The sequence below is a fragment of the Sarcophilus harrisii genome, chromosome 2 (genome assembly GCF_902635505.1).
Source record: "Sarcophilus harrisii chromosome 2, mSarHar1.11, whole genome shotgun sequence".
Lineage (NCBI taxonomy): Eukaryota > Metazoa > Chordata > Mammalia > Dasyuromorphia > Dasyuridae > Sarcophilus > Sarcophilus harrisii.
Window position 1 is genome coordinate 443,477,639 of NC_045427.1, and position 20,932 is coordinate 443,498,570.

Here is a 20,932-nt window from a genome sequence, read left to right on the forward strand (position 1 = left end):
CAAATATGTATGATACACAAAATAAATTATCTATGTTCAAAGAACATATGCCTCATTCTGCATCCTGAGTCTATCAGCTCTCTGTCAGGAGGTGTGCAACATGTATGACCACTGTTCTTCTGGAATAGTGGTCCATATCGTATGGATCAGACATCATTAAAAGGTTTTTTTTTTGTTTTTGTTTTTTTGTTTTTGTCTTTACAATGCTGTTGTTCTTGTATAAATTGTTTTCCTAGTTCTGTTCACTTCATTCTGCATTAATTCATACAAGTCTTCCCAGTTTCTCTGAGACCATTCCTTCCATCATTTTTTATAGCAAAACAGTATACAATTACATTCACTTATAATAAGTGGTTCAGCCATTTCCCAATTTATGGGTGTCTCTTTGATTTCTAGTTCATTTCCATCACATAAAAGAACTATAAATATTTTTGTACAGAGGTATCTTTTTTCCCACTTATCTCTTTCTTTGATTTCTTTGGGGGTAGAGCATTGGATCATGCACTTTCTGTGAATTTTTATTTTTTCTTACTATTTTTTTTCAGTTACATATAAAACAATTTTTTACATTTGTTTTTTAAAATTTTGAGTTCCAGAGTTCCAGATTCTCTTTCTTCCTTCCCATCCCTTCTCCCCACTGATATGAAGTTTTGCAAAACATTTCCATAAAAGTCATGTTGCAACAGAAAACATAGAGCTCCACCCACCAAACAAACAAACAAACAAACAAATCAACACCTCAAGAAAGATAAAGTTAAAAAAAAAGTAAACTTCAATCTGTATCCAGATATAATTCAGTTCTTTCTCTGGGTATGTTAGCATTCTTCATCCTAAGTCCTTCAGAGTAGTTTTTGTGAATTCTAAAAAAATGACCATCTTTGCCTTCTCTTCCCTCTCCCAATTAAAAATGGAGGGGGAGGGTAGTAGTGGAGAACCTTGTACCAAATATGCATACAAAGCAATACAAACCTGTGTTAAGCATGTCCAATATTGTATCTCTTGTTGTGTACTTTGAGTCCATTACTTCTCTGTCACAAGGTAGATATCATGTTTCTTCATATATTCTCTGGAGTGGGTGCCATTACATGGATCAAAGTTCTTAAACCTTTCAAAGTTGTTTTTTCCTTACAATTTGGCCATCCTTGTAGAAATTCTCTTGGTCCTCCTCACTTTGAAGAAATTCTTATTATTAAAGATTCTCTGAAATTGCCTCTTTTCTGCCTCTTACAGTGCAATAATATCCATTAGATTTATATGCTACAATTTATTTAACAGTTTCTCAGATGATGGGAATCACCTTTCACTTGTATGCTTTGATTTCCTTTTTCACTTCTTTTTAATCCCTTCATCAGTATTGGGAAGATTATTATGCATGTGAATACTTCTCCCTTTGGTATTATTTTCTTTCCTAGCCCCACTTCTACATTCCAGCTTGTTTCTCTATTGAGGGTGGTGTATTTCTGCACCAAAATATGAATGTATTAAAAAAATTCCATTGTTTCAGGCAAGAGTGAGGCTCATTTGATACCCATTCCACTAATATCCCCTGCAAGTCAATGTGCTCTTCTTATCCACTCTAATTAGAAATAGCAAGTTCTACCCTCTTCTTTTTCTATCTCAACTATTTATGTTGGTGGGAGCTAAGTGGCTCAGTGGATGGATTGTTGGGTTTAAAGTCAGGAAGACCAGAGTTCAAATTCGACCTCAGACACTTACTAGTTCTGGGATTCTGGGCAAGTCATTTATCTCCGTTTACTACTTAATCCAGTAGAAAAAGATATAGCAAACCACTTCTGTATCTTTTTCAAGAAAATCTCATGACAGTATGGTCTCTGGGGTCACAAAGAGTCAAACATGACTAAACAACAAATAACATTTTGTTTACCATGCCTTCTCTTTTTTCATCAAACATTCAGAAAGAAGCAATTCTACCCAGGATCTCTTTTGAATCCCTCGGTACCCTTTGAACATATTATGGTTTTAAAGAGGTGCTTCTGCTCTTCCTATTAGAATCATCATATAGCTCCTTTCAGTTGCTTAAATAAATTTATTTTTCTAGGTTTCTCAGGAAACTTGTTTTTTAACTTTTAAATTTAATTTAAATTCAAATGTTAAATTTTCTAATTCATACTCTGCTTTGGTCTCTTTCATCTGAAATGCTTGAGAGTTCTCTATTCCATTAAAGATCTATTTTTCCCCTAGGAAGATAATATTCATCTTTAGAGGTCAAAGTTATTCCTGGGTATAAGCTTCTCTCTTTTGGTTTTGGGAATATTTTGTCTTAAGATCTCTCATTTTGGGGGCAGCTAGGTAGTGCAGTGAACAGAGCACCAGCCCTGAAGTCAGGCGTTCCTGAGTTCAAATCTGAGTCTCAAACACTTAACACTTCCTAGCTGTGTGATCCTGGGCAAGTCAATTAGCCTCAATTGCCTCGGGGGAAAAAGGAAAAAAAAAAGATCTCTCATTTTTTAGGAGAGAAAGAAAAAAAAGAGCATTTTTTTTTTTAGCTCCTACAATATGTCATTTACTCTGCTACATATTCATTTGATCCTCACAACAACACTTGGGAGGCAGATATTATTTTTCTTCTCATTTTTACAGTTGTGGTCCCTGAAGCAAATAGAGATTAAATTGACTTGTACATGGTCATATAGCTAATAAGTATCTCAGGTTAGATGTGCTGCTTATGCAAACAAAGTTTTGGCACTGGCCCCCTTTCCAAATGTTGGCCCTAGTGACTTTATGTTTAGTTCTTAGGTTGAAGAAATAACTTTAGTTTCTCACTGAATTTCTTGAATATTATATCTCACTTGGTGGGAATTTAAGGTTTTTGCTGAAATGAGTATGTGGTTTCCAAACAGAGGAGAGGTTTACTCTATGGATTTTGAAAGAGGGTCATAGACGTCTTAACTTGATTCTAAATCTTATCTTGTTGATAACTCCATTTTAGGACTCAGTTGAATTGACACAAACTGAGTCAAGGGATTCAAAACATGTGGTGTGAAAAAATCCAAAACTATCAGCCTGAAAAAAAAAAATCTACTTTTTGTTCTGATTATGAACATATTAGTAGTAGGCTGGCAGCAAAGCCACTTATAAAGCTCTATCTACATGGTGAATAATGCTAAACATACAATATCATTTTGTATTCTATCAAAATGAGGAGCTTTTATAAATGTTTTGTTATTTTCCAAAAGGATGATTTTTCTTCTGGCAATCTTTTCCTCTGCATATGTCCACTTATTTTTACTTTTTTGGTGAGCTGCTAATAAGATTTATCTTAGAAAATGATACTGAGCATATCATCAAAATGGATATTATTATCTTCAAAAGAATTCTTATAAAATAAACACTTTCCATTCTTTTTGCTGCAGATGTGTTTTGCCTGAGCAAAAGAGAAAAAGATCAAAATATGAATGGATTTCTGCCAAACAGCAACATCTTCAGTTTAGATGTCCTTTGTATTCCAGAAACCATTAAAAAATTCATCCAGGCAGTTACCATCTATCGCCAAGATACTTTGGATAAATTAAAAGAACTCCCCCTCCTCAGTATTTTACTGATTAGTATATGACCAAGTATCTGAGGCCAATTTGCTGTTTGTTGCCATTTGTAAAGGATTATGTGCCAACTTGTTCAACTGCTTTGATGGAAGATTCAGAAGCTACAATAATGAAGAATCATAGAATATTACTTAAAAACTTAGAGAATATTAGAACTAGAGACGAACTTACAAGATAATTATTTATTTGGATTATTGTTCTATACAATTACACTCTAAACCCATTCTTATCTCCTTAAACCCATAAATACACTCCAACTTTGACCAGGGTAGTAGGTAGCTTAGCCTCTTAATTCCCTAAGGCTATAGTCATTAGGATCATAAATTCAGTTAGAATAAACTATATAATCCAACCATTTTCTTTTAAAGAATTTAGGCCCAGAAATCTATCTCTTTAGATAGTAAACTGGGATTTAATCCCAAATCTTTTTGCTTCAAATCCACTATTCTTTCAATGGACCATTTAAGCCATGCTGTCTTTCATTAGGAGGAATTGTTTAAGCCCTCCATTTACTTCACAGAACTTCTCTCTTCATTCTTGATTTCATTTTTTCCTGCATCTTCTTATATTTTACTCTAGAAATAATCTCTTCTCATTTGGTTCCTTTCTTCAGCATGTTTGGTTTTCTCCAATTCTAAAAAACTATCCTTAATCCTTCAATCCCATTCAGCATCATACCTTTCTCCTTCCCTTTGTTGTAAAGTTGGTTATTCTTCTCTGATGCCTTTGCTTCTGCCCTATTCACACCCGCCTCAACCCTTTCCAAAAGATTATTTTCCTCAAAACCAATTCCTCTCAACAATGACACTACCATTTACCCAATCTCCCATGTTCAAAATCCTGATGTCAATGTAGTACTATACATTATTTCCAGACTTATTTTCTTATCAAGATATGTCTTATTTCAGTAGAAAATTCTTTTAGGCTTTTGAATTTTGCTTTGTTTTTATATCCACAATGCCAAGTGTAATGTCTTATATATAGCAAGCACTAAATATTGCTGGATTGAATCAGTCAAAAAATGCTATAGAATGGGATACAAGGTAGGGTAAAGACATTGATTTTTTTTCCTGCCAGAAGTGCAGTGTTCACTCATTTGATCCCAAGGTGTTTTTCTGGTCTGCTTTGCTCCTACTTAATTAGCCTAGTGGCCCTTTACTTTTGGGGGAATTATTGTGCTAGACTTGATAAGAATGCCTATTAGTTTTGCCTACCTGAACTCAAGTCAATAAGCCTCATCCTCCCCAGAAGTATGGAATATAGGTATATACCATTGCACCAGAACTTATTCTTACTTTGTTTAAAATGTTTATTATTTTAATTCTTTACTCAAGTTTTCTTCTCATGGCTCATTATGAATGGAGTTGAACCTGGCTTTTTTTTATGCTCTTATCAATTTTATTGGAACCTACATCAATCTGGGATGGTTTCATGTGTGAGACCAGTCAGACTATTATTTCTGTTTTCTAAGTACCAACTTCAGTCAGAGAAGTTCATCATCAGACAAGTTGTAGGGTGAAGGTTGTTTTGGCCATAGCAACTCTTGGAAAGACCATATAGGAAGCCATACAATAGAAGCGACATGAGTTGTATTAGGGAAGAATCACTGATAAAATCTCAGATAACACTTTTATATAAACACAACAATACTTAAAAGAGTAACAGTTGATTTTTAGGATTTTATTTGGAGATTTACTTTTTATTGTGAATGTTAAATTTATAATCACAAAAAAAAGATTAATAAATTTGTCTTTATTGTTTGGAAAATTGATTATTAATTATGTTGATATTCTCTAAATGATTTATGTGAAATTCAGTTGTGTTCTGTGTATATGGTTTCTTTTTCCTTGAGTGAAGAGCCCAAAACATGTTGTGTGAGAACCAATGGATTCCCTGTCAGGGGCCTTATTAAATTAAAACATATTTTTAGATTACATCTAAAAAAAAGGCAAAGAGCCAATATACAATAGGTACAAATTATATACATTTATTTTTAATCATTTTAAATAACACTCTTGTATAAATTCTTTCATATATTCAAATCATACACATTTTTAGAAATTTATTTTGAAGCTAGTACAGTAAATGTATGAGACATGTTTGTAAATTTGCATTAGGATTTTAGTGAGATAAAGAGAAGTTCATTCATTGCTTCAGATAGACATATATCACAATAGGTTGACTGAATTGACTAGCAGAATTCTTGTGCCTTTAAATCAAATCTAGTTTTAAATCATTCGTTTGACTTAGGCTTGGGACCTGGCTTCACATCTTTTAGTTGCTTTTAGTATATAAGTATGAATTGCATCTGTGGGAATAAGGATGATTACAATTACAACAATCCTGGAAAATACATCATTCAACCATTGATACCTCATTGATCAAAAGCCTTTGGTCCCTAGGATATCATTTGGTTTTTTCAGACAAGTTCCTATTAGTTAAAATGGCTCTTACTTTTCCCCTGGGCAGACATCAGCTAATATTCAGAGCACAGACAAATAACCCTTCTGTTACCAATCCACATCCCATTTCCATCCCATCCCCACCAAAGATGACCAACCATCTCTCCATTTGCAAAGAATTTTTGGGAGATTTGTCAGGGTTTTTTTTTTTTCCTTTCTTTCACCTTTCTGTCCTATCTAAAATATGTCTTTTAGGAATTTTCCATGAATGAGTGAATTTTATTTTCTTAATATACATGGACCAGATGGTGCTCAGAAAGTTTAGAAGAAATAGTTTAAATGATGATACAAGTTCCTTGATAAAGAACTCTCTTGAAGGGAACATAGATCAACACATATATATCCTATGAAGTACCGCCATCTCTATCTCTACAGGCCCAAATTAAATGTCCTATAGTGCTACTTTCAGTTCAAGATACAAAGTAAGGGTCCCTGATTAAGAGGAAGAATCCTAGCAAGATATGAATTTCCCAGGATCTTTGAGACCAAAAATGGTGAGCACAGTAGACTGATATATAGTATGATTTAAGGTCCCCAATTCAAAAAATCTTTCCCTTCTATCCCCAACATCCATTATCCTCTTTTACACAAACATATGTTTATGGGTGACATAATGAGTCCCTCAGAAAATGGAATGAATTCATCAATGAATGAGTTCTCTGGGAATGGAAAAAGCCAGGTGGTTGGAGATTACTGGATATTTGTGTTCTAAAAGGTTTAAGAGAACAAAGAAAAGATAAATGATATTCAGCAGAGCATGCAATGCCTTGCATATAATAAATACTCAGAACAAAATTGATCTCTTTAGAAATTTTGTCTAAAACTGACTCCATTTGGGAATCTATCTCCTGAAATGATGACAGAGATGGCAGAGATGATGTCATCTCCTGGTAGTAGTCGGCACCTGCTCTTTTCCCAATCAAATTCATGTAAGGTAGTTTTGTCTGATTTAGCAATACACTAATTCCTAAAGATTTCTAACATCTGGATCCTTCCAACCATTGGGTTTTTCAAATCATGTTCAATATCCCATAATTTATGAAGACCTTTTCCTTTATGATGTACAGAGAAGTCATATTCAGCTGTTAAGTTTGTCAAATTGTAAATTCCAGAGCTTCTGACTCAAAATATTGTGGGTTTTCGCATTCTATTGCAAGTAGTGGGTCATATTTTAATTGATTATTATGATGAAGAGAAATTTCTAAGAACAAGACTAGGGGTACTAAAACATTGAAAGAGATTTCATTGGCTGGAATTATACAAGATGGTGTATATGTAGGGGAAATGAAAAAAGTAGTTAATAAGCACATTCAACTGTTTATAGATCCTTTTAAGGGCTTGATTCTGATATCTATGTATGGATAAAAGTCCTGACTACCTACATCAAACTTTACCTTATTTCCCAATTGGTTTAATTCTAATTGCAGAAAATGAATTTCTCTCATGTCTGTTTTAACAGAACATAAGCAAATTGGACATTTTATTAGTATCACAAATAGAATCAACTTCAGCTTCAGTGAAGTCTAAGACAGGCTGGAGCTCATCAGTGTTATGGCCTTCTAAAACAATGGAAAAAATCCATACAAATGGCTTCTCCCACACATGGAATTTCTTCCTATTTCTGTTGTACATGACTGAATGAAGAAATTGACCATATGTTCCCCCCACCCCCCAAGCGATTGCTATTAGGCCAAAAGCAATAAATAACCAGACTATTAAAACTACTAAAAGCAAAGGCAAGGGACTGACCTAGAAGTAACGTAACTCAAGTGTAGTATCTTAGTGCTAGATTTGAACTAGTCCTTGATTCTGATCATGAATTCTCCTTTTGAGATACTTCTCATTGCATCTTACTTATTGACATCAGGACTTAGAATCTTGGAATTTCAAACCTAGGAGGAATCTTAAAGATTATGTTTTACCTTGTAAATAAGGAAATTCAGGTTCACAGATGTTTAGTGACTTAGCTAAGTTATATAGCTAATCATCAACAGAGCAGGAACCAGAATGCAGGTTCTTTTCTTATATATCCTACTGCTATTTCCTTTACCTCTTAATATTTCTTTTAAAAAATCATTTTGATTGATGATTTTAACCCATGTCCAAATGGCTTATGTGTAATCTAGACCTTAAATTTTGAACATGCTAGAAGACTTAGTTTTCAAAGATGTCAAAGTGGAGACAGTATATTGCTTTATAACTACTTCATACATATAGTCTGTCTTGGAGGGGTGTGTGAAGAAAATATGAATTAATATATGTTTTAGTAAGTGAGCACTTTATATCCTTCCAGGCACAATCCCCTAACCCCTAACTATGGAACATGGAGAAGTAGAGAGTCTGTGCAAATTGGATAGCTTGTTATATCTGCATCATCATATAGATCATAATTGGCACAGTGGCCTGACAATTGAGTAAGAACATTTTTTTCTGAGGGAGGAATCAAAATATAGAAATTTTACTGACAGGAAGAATAGGGGCCTCTGGTGAAGTGACAACAACTCTTCATTTCTTTTGAAATGAGAATTTCCCCATTTCTTTTGGAAGACTATCATCTACATCCAGGAGACTACTAGCAAAATGAAACTTATGTATCAACTACCATTTTACATTCGTCCTCATGATGTAAAATTAGATGTTTATGAAGAGTGAGGCAGTATCTCATTAAGTGGTGACAAGATTTTGCAACACAAGGTAGCCTCCAAATTTGCTGAACCTTATTTTAACTATATTTAACTATTCACATCCTTTTAAAATCAAAAGGTGGGTAATTCTAAGGCTGAGTTGCAGGAAGGAGGGACTGAAGGTAAGAAGATAATAGAAAAGAAATATGCAATCTCTTAAAAATTGCCCCTGACGTCCATGGAGAGACTTAAAATGATTGATATTCACCAGAGTCCCAGCTCCAGCAATATTGCCATCTATATTACAGGGTTTTTTTTTTTTTTTTTAACCAATTCTTGTATTTTCTTTTTTACAATGCCACTAACTTCTGCTGTACAAATAAATTCTAGATGATAAAATATGACATGATTTTTTTTTACAAATAGTTACAAATTCAATGTTGATAAGATATGCTACATTATCTATATACACATTGTTTCTAGGAAGGGGCATTAATAATAAACCGAGACCCGGAAGGGGTAGACTTCTTCTTCATGGACATTGCTCTATTCTAGCTTTCAGCCCAAGAATCTCATCCTACACTTTATTATATCACTAGGTGATAATTCAGTAGGGAGAAACTTTCCAAGAATCTCCTAGGAATTCATTTGTCCCCAATTCCAGAAACAATAGAGAACTGCTTATTGCAATGCTTGTGGCTCATCAGTTTTTTCTCTTTGAAATCTCTCAGGAGAGTAAAATGGAGATTCATCCCTGTCCCACCTTGAAAATAAATGTGTATTAGGAATGTATATGAAGACTTCCAACAGTCCTTTCCTTCCTAAAAAGACATCAATCATCCTGTGGCAGATTGCTTGGTGGACACTGGTTTCCCCAGGAGCTTCTCAGGAAGTTGGATATGAGATTCACTACAGAGTTTGGTCTTGCTACACACTCCTGCATGGCTGGGTACAAAAATATATTTTGCTTCAAGTCCTTAACAACAATGAATTCTATGGATCTTCTTGGGGAAATGAAGGATGACAGGCTGAAGGCATTACAAATTTTTACCTGAAATTTTGGGATGCACTACACACCTTTGCTTTTTCATCAAGCAAGGCCAGGCTCTGCCCCTGGGCAACATGGCTGCGGCTGCTCCCTTCAATAAGCACTGTAGATTTAACAACACTAGAGGAATTTGGTTCACTCTGTTCAGGTCTTAAGCTTTGTAGTTATGTATAGGAGTTGTAAGTGTTAGCTGTCCATTGGGTGCCACCTCATTGCCATCATCTTCCAATAAGCCAGACACGTCAGCATTGGGAATGCTGTCATGGTAACTACTGAAGCTGATGTTGTCCTCTTTCAGTTCAATGGTCCAAAAGGGAGCATTGAGTTTTCGGTTTTGATACTCCCTGTATGTGTACACAGCCCCCACAAATCCCATGAGCAGGACCACCACAATGATGATGACTGTCAAAATGATGATGTTGAATTGAGTCCACGATACATCAGCTAATGCTGAAGTGCTGTTTTCAGAAGATCCTATTGAAAAGATAGGCTGCAGAGTGGTGGGGGTAAATGTACTATTTGTAACCGTAGTGGGTGATGATGTAGACAAAGTGGCATTAGAAACCAAAGTGGTGGACCCTTCAGTCGTAGTAACAACAATTTCTGAAAATAAAGACATAAAATAAAAACAGAATTATCTAGTGTTGGGCATGACTATAAAAGAGCTCTACAAGAGATCTTAGAACAAAGAATATCAAGTTACAGATTAGCAGATCTGAAAAAAGTCTTAGAGGGCATCTATCTAGTTCAACTCTTTCATTTAGTAAATAAGGAAATTGAGATTCAAGTCAGAGAAGTTAAATAACTTGATTGATTTTATACCACTGGAATTTGAACTCAGGCTTCATGAATTCCAGGCTATTGCTCTTTCAGAACACTATACCAAGTGTTCTTATCAATGCACTAAAAAAGGAAAGAACTAGTTTTTAAAATAAGTATCTTGATAAGAATGAAGTCTAGAAATCTAGAACAATGAGTATATACATGGCTGGCATCGCATCTAGTGTGTGTGTGTGTGTGTGTAGTGTGTGTGTATATCATCTTTTTTTCCCTGAGGCAATTGGGGTTAAATGACTTGCCCAGGGTCACACAGCTAGGAAGTGCTAAGTGTCTGAGGTCACATTTGAACTCAGGTCCTCCTGACTTCAGGGCTGGTGCTCTATTCACTGCACCACCTAGCTGCCCCTATATATACCATCTTAACATTTTCAAGAAGTGTCTTAAGATTCCCTTTGGTGGATTAGTATAAATTCTTCCAAGTCACTGAATATGTCATTACTGATACCTAAAGCCTATGTTAAGGTAGGTAATAAGGATGTATCCATATAGAATTCTATAGTAAGTACTTGAACTCAAGTAATGCTAACATAACTAGAGATTTTCACAAAAGCAGCACAGCATAGTAGAATAGGATTTAAGTTTCAGATCTGCCACTCATTAAGTATATAACTAGTAAAGTCATCTCAGTTATCTGAGTCTCAGTATCCTCATTTACGAAATGGAGACAATAATATTTGTATTATTTACTTTAGAGATTTGCTATAAAAATCAAATGAGATATTAGAAGTGAAAGCATTTTACAATCAAACTGTAAATGTGGGCTATTAGTTTACTAACATCTTGAGCATTTTGACTTTCTCAATACATTATATACCATTCATCAATATATCTAAATCTTTTGTAATTTTGTTTTAATTTTCTACATGCAAAAAAAAAAGCTTTGTTACATGATAATTTGTTTTGAATAGCAAAATGCAATTATTCTCCAATCTCTACAGCTAAGAAAATAATATGATGTACTTGAGAGGAAAGTGGACTTCAAAGTTAAAACAACCAGGATTATTATAGCTGTCCCACTTATTAGTTATGTTAGTTAGGGCAAGTCATCTAAGTTGATTTAAATCTCACTTTCTTTTTCTATAAAGTGGGGAAAATAATTACCTGTACTAAATAACTTTCATTTTTTGACTCTCAATTTTCTCAACTGCAAAGGCTGTTGTGAGCAAGTGCTTGCTAAATTGTCACATAAATATGGGCGGCCATTATTTTATTATTACAATAAAAACTAATGGTGATTATGACAAGAACTCAAAGATATCTCTTCCAAAGACCTCTAGGCTGTCAATGAAGTATACTATCAAACTATAGACCTATTTGGAAAGAATTTGGATGGCTGCTAGATGCAGTATGAAACTATAGAGAACAAAAAATAATGAGAGGACATCTTAATTACTAATTTGGAAACAATGTAGGTCAAATGAACATGTAAAATGCACATAATAATCCAGTCTCAAACACTTAACACTTACTAGCTGTATGACCCTGGGCAAGTCACTTAACCCCAATTGCCTTCCCCCGTCAAAACAGACAAAACAGACACAAACACACACAATGACTGCCTAAAATCCAAGGCAGACCTCAAATTTCCTGAGTAGACAATGAAAGTTTAGGAGGGAGGCAAGCAAATTAGAAGAGATTTCCTTAGCTAATCATCTGTCAAAATCCACTTTTGGAATCCATAAACATAGAAATATGAACAGCTCATTTTGCTGCCAATGAAATGGAAATAATAGTAAATGGAAACAAAATTTTCTCAAGAAACAGCAGTCAAAGATTTTAGGATCTCCTCTTGCTTTTGAATAAAGTCATAGCAGTTGAATTTGCTAGAGATTCTTTGAAATCTAATCCCTTCATATTTATGTCCTACGCTCTTCAAATGACCACCATACATATATAGAATATTCGTCAAATCTATAAATATAAAATCTTGCAAAAACACTGCCTGAATCAAAGGAAGTGTGAAGGGATAGTAGTGGCAGAAATGGGAAGGGCATTTTGGGGGCTAGACAGGAACTATGATTGATTTTGCAATGAACAAAGCTGAGAGTTCTTCCTGAAAATGTTTCTGGGAGGCTTAAAATTTACACTCTTAGTTGAGGATTTACCTTTTTTGATGCAGTTTCCTTTGAGGTCTCTAACATAGCCTTCCCAGCAGTTCTCACAATGAAAACCAGTAGTATTGTGGAGACAGTCAATGCATTCACCGCTCTCTGGCTTGCAGATCTTTGGAGTTTTATTTGAGTCCACATGACCACCACATTCACACTTTACACAGATACTGTCAGAGTTGTAATAGCCATTTTCACAGACATTGCAGTTTGGACCTGTATAACCCTCTTTGCACTGATCACATTTAGGCACCAACTCCCCTGAATCTAAAGAAACAAAATATCAATATATTTTCAAATGTTGGCTTAAAAAATAACAATAATATTGCTACTCCTGAAAAATGTTTTTTAAACCAATTCCTCCTACTTTCTACAGTCTAATACCAAGAGAAAAACAATATAAAATTAATGAGACCAGTATTAATTATAATACACCTGAATTCTATTACAGTTCTGCCAATAATTAGTTATATGGTTTTTGGCAATTAACCCTCTTTCTTGTGTTTCAACTTAATAAAATCACAGAGTTTGAAGGTTAAAAGAGACATTGGCAGCTCAGCTATCCATCTCATATCCCAAAGGAGACCCCACCATCTTATACTTGACAAGTAGTCATCAAGCCTCTGCTAGGGAGGGCAACAGATACCTCTTCAAGGGGCAGTTTATTTCACCTCTGGATTGCTCTAATAGTTAGGAAGTTCTTGCCATCAATCTCAATTTATCTCTTTGCAACTTCTACCCATTATTCTTGGTTCTTCCTTCTGAGGCCAAGTGAAATAAGTCTAATCTCTATTCTTCATGATTCCCTCAAATTTCTGAAGACAGCTTTAATTCCTCGGCCTTACATCTTTTTTTCAGGCGAAATTCAGACTTCAATTGATCTTATGACACAGACTTAAGGCCTTTCACTATTTGGGTTGGACAACTCTGCACATTTGCCAGCTTATCAATATTCTTCTGACCTATGGTACTCAGTACTATACACAATATTCCAGGTGTGATACAACCGGGAATACAGTGGGATTATCATCTCCTTATTTCCTGCAAGTCATGTTTCTATTACTATTGTCTAAAACTTTATTGTATTTTGGGTTTTTTTTTTAGTTTTGGTTGCCACAATAATATTGTTGACAAATTAGGGAACTAGACTAGGTGATTTCTATAGAATGTGCCCATTCAGTCAAAAAAATTTAAACATTTAATATATGGCAATCAATGACACAAAAATTCTGGCACTTCACTACAATCTAGATTCTGAAGCCCCTTCTATTTCACATTTACTTCAAACACAGTCCCTTCAAACTCAAACATCTTAGAATTCATTTATTCTACTAGCTGCTTGATTTCCAGGGACTATGAGGGGGAAATCTGGGTTAGCTATTTAGTAGGAAAGGAATGAAATATACTCAGAAAGGAAGTCTAAATAATAGCAACCTAAACAATTGACAGGTGAGAAAAATATTTCCAATGCAGAGCTCTGACACAGGAAGCACTTCCCATTTTGTAGGATTAATGATATTCCCCATGGCAGTATCATCTAAATAAATAATTGTCTGGATAAAAATCATACTGTTATGGTGAGTTAATTCCATATATGTGTTAATTTTGATTTCTGAATTTGGTCACAGTATTTTAGAGCTAGAAATAGAATAGTACATGTTAGGGATTATATTTTACTGTCCTTATTTGGCAATTGAAGAAATCACAATGATAAAGCAACTGGTTATATAGGGAAAAGAGGTAGAGCCAAACTTAATACAAGAGCTCTGAGTCCAAACTCAGAGCTCTTTCAGCTGTACACAGCCATCTGGTTCAATAAAGAAGTTTGATTCAGCATTCATCAAGTTTTTCTAAGTCGAATGTATAATGATATACTAGTTCATACTTCAGCTAATGGTTAACATAAATGTTAACTGACTACTATAAATGTTAAACTTGTCCAGAATATAGATTTATGGAATAGCCTTACGTATGAAACAGCTGCCTGTAGATGTCACTGCCGAGCAAGGGCACCGAAGACATTTATGGAAGGCAGTGGGGCTCTTATAGAAACCATTTTTGCATCCTTCACAGTGGTCTCCTCTGCTGTTTCCCTGGCAGTTCAAACAGGTACCTGAAAGCAATTATTTAAAAATTTTTTTAGCGTTTTAGGAGCCTCATGTTTGTTTAAGGTAAAACACATATTACACTTGGATTGCATAATTAGTAAGTATCTGAGGCCAGATTTGAATTCATTCAGATCCAGGGCTTTATCCATTGTATCCACAGAAGAAACTCAACAGTCTTCATCCTTAAGTAGCTTACCTTCTCTTGTGATGGAGATAAGGTGAGAGAACATATACACAGATGATAGGATCACAGATGATAAATAAATACAAAACAGCTCCAGAGGTGGGAAAACACTGACAAAATCAAAGGAATCATGAAAGGGCTTTTGGAGGAGGCTTCAATCAGTAAAAAGGGAGAATGAGCATATAAGCATGACTGACAGTCTGTGCAATAGCATGGAGGCAGGGCACAGAACTTCGAACTTGTTCTCGTAAATATTTTTTTTTTAATTTAATAGCCTTTTATTTACAGGATATATACATGGGTAACTTTTACAGCATTAACAATTGCCAAACCTCTTGTTCCAATTTTTCACCTCTTACTTCCCTCCTAGATGGCAGGATGACTAGTAGATGTTAAATATATTAAAATATAAATTAGATACACAATAAGTATACATGACCAAAACGTTATTTTGCTGTACAAAAAGAATCAGACTCTGAAATATTGTACAATTAGCTTGTGAAGGAAATCAAAAATGCAGGTGTGCATAAATATAGGGATTGGGAATTCAATGTAATGGTTTTTAGTCATCTCCCAGAGTTCTTTTTCTGGGCAAAGCTAGTTCAGTTCATTACTGCTCCATTAGCAATGATTTGGTTGATCTCGTTGTTGAGGGTGGCTTGATCCATCAGAACTGGTCATCATATAGTATTGTTGTTGAAGTATATAATGATCTCCTGGTCCTGCTCATTTCACTCAGCATCAGTTCATGAAGTCTCTCCAGGCCTTTCTGAAATTATCCTGTTGGTCATTTCTTACAGAACAGTAATATTCCATAATTTTCATATACCACAATTTATTCAACCTATTCTCCAACTGATGGACATCCATTCAGTTTCCAGTTTTTAGCCACTACACAAAAGGGCTGCCACAAACATTCAGTGCACATACAGGTCCCTTTCCCTTCTTTATAATCTCTTTGGGATATAATCCCAGTAGTAACACTGCTTGGATCAAGGTATGCACAGTTTGATAACTTTTTGAGCATAGTTCCAAACTACTCTCCAAAATGGTTGGATCTGCTTCACAACTCCACCAACAATGCATTATTGTCCCAGTTTTCCGCATCCCTCCAACAATCATCATTATTTTTCCTGTCATCTTAGCCAATCTGACAGGTGTGTAGTGGTATCTTAGAGTTGTCTTAATTTGCATTTCTCTGATTAATAATGACTTGGAGCATCTTTCATGACTAGAAATAGTTTCAATTTCTTCATCTGAGAATTGTCTGTTCATATCCTTTGACCATTTTTCAACTGGAGAATGGCTTGATTTTTTATAAATTAGAGTTAATTCTCTATATATTTTGGAAATGAGGCCTTTTCTCGTAAATATTTTAAGGAATTTATATTTGTACACTGATAAAGATAAGCTGAACTTGACACAATTCAATTGCTAAGCTTAACAATCTGAGTCTCCCTAAATATTGTGATTTACTGTTATAAATATATCAGCAAAATTAAATCTTCCTGAAGGGAAAAATATATATAACGAATACAGTGAAAAATAGCATCAATTATAAATCACTCTCAGGTTGTACTTGACCTAGATTGGGGAGAAAAGTATAGACTACATTCAGTCCAATGATTGATTGTTTTCTTCAAAGGATCTATTTGGATGGAGAAGGATCCAGACCTCAGATATCACTGATGCAGGGTCAATTTCTGATGTAGAAACTCTCCCCACAAATGAAGGGCACATAACTTTCAGATCGCCTAAGATGACAGGAAAAGATAATAACGAATGTTGGAGGGGATGTGGTAAGCTGGGGCACTGATACGTTGTTGGTGGAGTTGTTAATGGATCCAACCATTCTGGAGAGCAATTTGAAACTATGCTCAAAAAGTTATCAAACTGTGCATACCCTTTGATCCAGCAGTGTTACTACTGGGCTTATATCCCAAAGAGATTAAGATCTAAAGAAGGGAAAGGGACCCACATGTGCAAAAATGTTTGTGGCAGTCTTTTTTGTAGTGGCAAGAAACTGGAAACTGAGTAGATGCCCATCAATTGGAGAATGGCTGAATAACTTATGGCATATGAATGTTATGGTATGTAAATATTATGGAATATTATTAAGTAAGAAATGACCAGCAGGATGATTTCAGAAAGGCCTGGAGAGACTTACATGAACTGATATTGAGTGAAATGAGAAGTACCAGGAGATCATTGTAAACAGCAACAGCAAGATTATCTGATGATCATTTCTGATGGATGTGGCTCTTCTCAACAATGAGGTGATTGAGGTCAGTTCCAGTGGTTTTGTGATGATTAAAGTCATATACACTCAGAGAGAGGACTGTGGGAACTGAGTATAGATTACAGCATAGCATTTTCATTTCTTTTGTTGTTATTTGCTTGAATTTTCTTTTCTTTCTCAGTTTTCTTCCTTTTTTGACCAGATTTTTCTTGTGAAGCAAGGTACTTGTATAAATATGTACACATATATTTTTACTATGTTTAACACATATTGGATTAATTGCCTTCTAAGGGAGAGGATGGCGAGAAGGGGAGAAAATTGGAACACAAGGTTTTGCAAGGGTCAGTGTTGAAAAATTAACCTTGCATATATTTTGAAAATAAAAAGCTTCAATTAAAAAAAGGAAAACAAAATAAAACAAATGTAGATGGGCAACTCATCTGAAATTTACAGTCATAGTTGGTTTGGGCACTGAGGGATTAAATTACTTACCGAGGGTACAAAGCCAATGTGTTTTAAGGGGTAGAACTTGAATCTAGGCCTTCCTAACTGTAATAATATCTACTTACTATGCTATACAATCCCTAAATAAGTTAGAAAATGCCTGTTGATTAGTTTTAGATTTTAGTTCTGAACAGCACTTAATCCTATCTTTCAAATTTTTCTGTTCTCTGAATAAGTAGGATACATTACATTTTATAGATTATTTATTTTCAAAAATGGCCAGGTATGTGTGGAGTGGGAGTAGGAAAGTGGGGTTGAGTGAGGCAAGATGAGTCTGGTGAGAGAGGTGGTCAAATACATAGATTTAAATTCTGAAGAGACTCTATTCGGGGAAGAGGCAAAGGAATAGGGGAAAGAGGAGAAGCTGCTTTTCCCCAAAAGAGTGATTATACTATCTTCTCCCCATCTTTGAATTCCCCTTTCCCATTAAAAAAATTAATGCAGAGAAATGATTTTAAGGAAATGCATCCTTTATGATAAGTTGTTAGGTTATAAGTTCTGATCTGGGAGCGGTTTATATGATATCCCTATCATTTTGGCATATCTTCTCTAGCCCTATCAAGAAAAAAGCAAGTTGGCAACAGTTAAAAAACAATCATAGAATATTAAGGCTGAAAGTGACCCTAGAGGTTATATATATTCCATCCTTATCTTCATTTTGATGGAAGGGAAACTAAGAACAGAAAAGAGGATGAGAGCTACTCAAATTTATACAATTAGCTAGTGATGGCCAAAATTAAAATTCAGATTTCCAAATCCTAATCCAAAGCAGTATCTTCAAGAACCCCAGAGATTTTACTAAAAAACTATTAGAAATAATCCACACCTTTAGCAAAGTTACAGAATACAAAATGAACCCACATAAGTCATCAGCATTCTTATATATCACTAACAAAATTCAACAGTTAAGAGTTACAAAGAGAAATTCCATTTAAAGTAACTACCGATAGTATAAAATATTTAGGAACCTATCTGTCAAGGGAAAATCAGGAACTATATGAGCAAAACTACAAAACACTTTCCACACAAATAAAGTAAGATTTAATCAATTGGAAAAATATTAAATACTCTTAGATAGGGTGAGCAAATAGACTAAAGATGACACATACTACCTAATCTATTTATTTAGCACTATACCAATCAGACTCCCAAAAAACTATTTTAATGACCTAGAAAAAATAACAACAAAGTTCATATAGAAAAACAAAAGGTCAAGAATTTCAAGGGAACTAATGAAAAAAAAAATCAAATGAAGGTGGCCTAGCTGTACCAGATCTAAAATTATATTATAAAGTAGCAGTTACCAAAACCATTTTGTATTGACTAAGAAACAGACTAGTTGATCAGTGGATTAGGTTAGATTCAAAGGACAAAATAGTGAATAACTTTAATAATCTAGTATTTGAGAAACCCAAAGACCCCAGCTTTTGGGATAAGAACTTACTGTTTGACAAAAATTGCTGGGAAAATTGGAAATTAGTATGGCAGAAACTAGGCATTGACCCACACTTGACACTGTACACCAAGGTAAGGTCCAAATGGTATAAATAAATTAGAAAAACATAGGATAGTTTACCTCTCAGACGTGTGGAAGAGGAAGGAATTTATGACCAAAGAAGAACTAGAGATCATTATTAATCACAAAATAGAAAATTTTGATTATATCAAATTGAAAAGATTTTTGTCCAAAACTAATGGACAACATTAGAAGGGAAGAATAAATTGGGAAAACATTTTACAGTCAAAGGTTTGATAGAGACCTATTTCCAAAATATAAGAGAATTTATAAGAAATCAACCATCCTCCAATTGATAAATGGTCAAAGGATAAAAAGACAATTTCAGAGGAAGAAATTAAACTTTTCTAGCCATAGAAAAAGATGCTCCAAGTCATTATTAATCAGAGAAATGCAAAATTAAAACAACTCTGGGACACCTACACAACCCGTCAGATTCTAGAATGACAGGGAAAGATAATGGGAATGTTGGAAGGGATGTGGGAAAACAGGGACACTGAACATTGTTTGGAAGGAATATCCGCATTCTGGAGAGCAATTTAACATGTTCAAAAGTTATCAAAGCATACCCTTTTGATCCAGCAGTGTTATTATGGGCATATCCCAAAGAATCTTAAAGGCCTGTATGTAAAATGTTTGTAGTCTTTTATAGAAACTGAAACTGGGGATGCCCACAATTGAGAATTGAAAAATTTTGGGTATATGAATATTATGGAATATTATTGTTCGGTAAGAAATGACCAGCAGGATTGTTATGGGTCAGAACTTGAAACAAAGTACTAAGTGGAATTGAGGAGACAATGGTTAAATCTACTTTAGCATCTAGTATGCTTTTAGCATTTAGTTTAGCATCTAGCATACTAGTAAATCTAGTATGATTTAATCCTACAACAAATAATGGTATCCTAGTGATATAATGATTGGTTTGTACTCAGTGTGGGGCATATAAGGAGAAGCTCTCAGGGCCAGAAGCACGCAATAGAAGCTCTCAGAGCCTCAGTCAAGATTCAGTTCAGGAGATTCAGAAGCCAAAGAAGGCAGTCAGGCAGAACTAAAGAAGACAGAGAAGTGGTGGCAGACTGTCCTGTGGAGAACATTGAAACCAAGAAGGCCTCCGAAAACATTGAGCCCCAATGAAGGAGACAAGACTTTAAGGAGACAATAAAGGATTTGGACTTTAATATTGGATTTGGGGGATTTCTCTGAACTGAAACTAAGGCTGCCCAGAACCCCAAGGAAACCCCAAAAGAGAAATTAATTTTAGAGAAGAATATTACAGGATGATTTCGAAAGGCCTGAAGAGACTTAATGAATGACAGGAAAGAGAGGACCAGGAGATCATTATATACTTCAACAACAATACTATATGATGATCAATTTAATGGACATGGCCCTTCCACAATGAGATGAACCAAATCAGTTCCAATAGAGCAATAATGAATGAACCAGCTACACCCAGCAAAAGAACTTGGGAGATGACTATGAACCACTTCAAGAATTCTAATGCCTCTATTTTTCCCCCCAATTTTTGACTTCCTTCACAGGTTAATTGTACACTATTTCAAAGTCCAATTCTTTTTGTACAGCAAAATAACTATATGGACATGTATACATATATTGTATTTAACATAGGAGGGGAAAGAAGGAGGGGAAAAATTGGACAAAAGATTTTGCAATTGTCAATGCTGAAAAATTACCCATGCATATATCTTGTAAATAAAAAGCTATTAAAAAAA

At 34.8% G+C, this 20,932-nt stretch overlaps 1 protein-coding gene across 1 annotated transcript in view; it reads right to left on the reverse strand.

Annotated features, from left to right (window-relative positions):
• Positions 1–5,525: 5,525 nt before the first annotated feature.
• The window catches only part of MEGF9 (multiple EGF like domains 9), a 110,056-nt gene continuing 94,649 nt past the window's right edge, over positions 5,526–20,932 (reverse strand). Inside the window, exons 4-6 of the mRNA XM_023507383.2 lie at positions 14,615–14,758; positions 12,643–12,912; positions 5,526–10,300 (exon numbers count right to left, since the gene is read on the reverse strand). Coding sequence (XP_023363151.1) covers positions 9,849–10,300; positions 12,643–12,912; positions 14,615–14,758 — 866 coding nt within the window. The 3' untranslated portion in view covers positions 5,526–9,848. The remainder of the gene's footprint in view (positions 10,301–12,642; positions 12,913–14,614; positions 14,759–20,932) is intronic.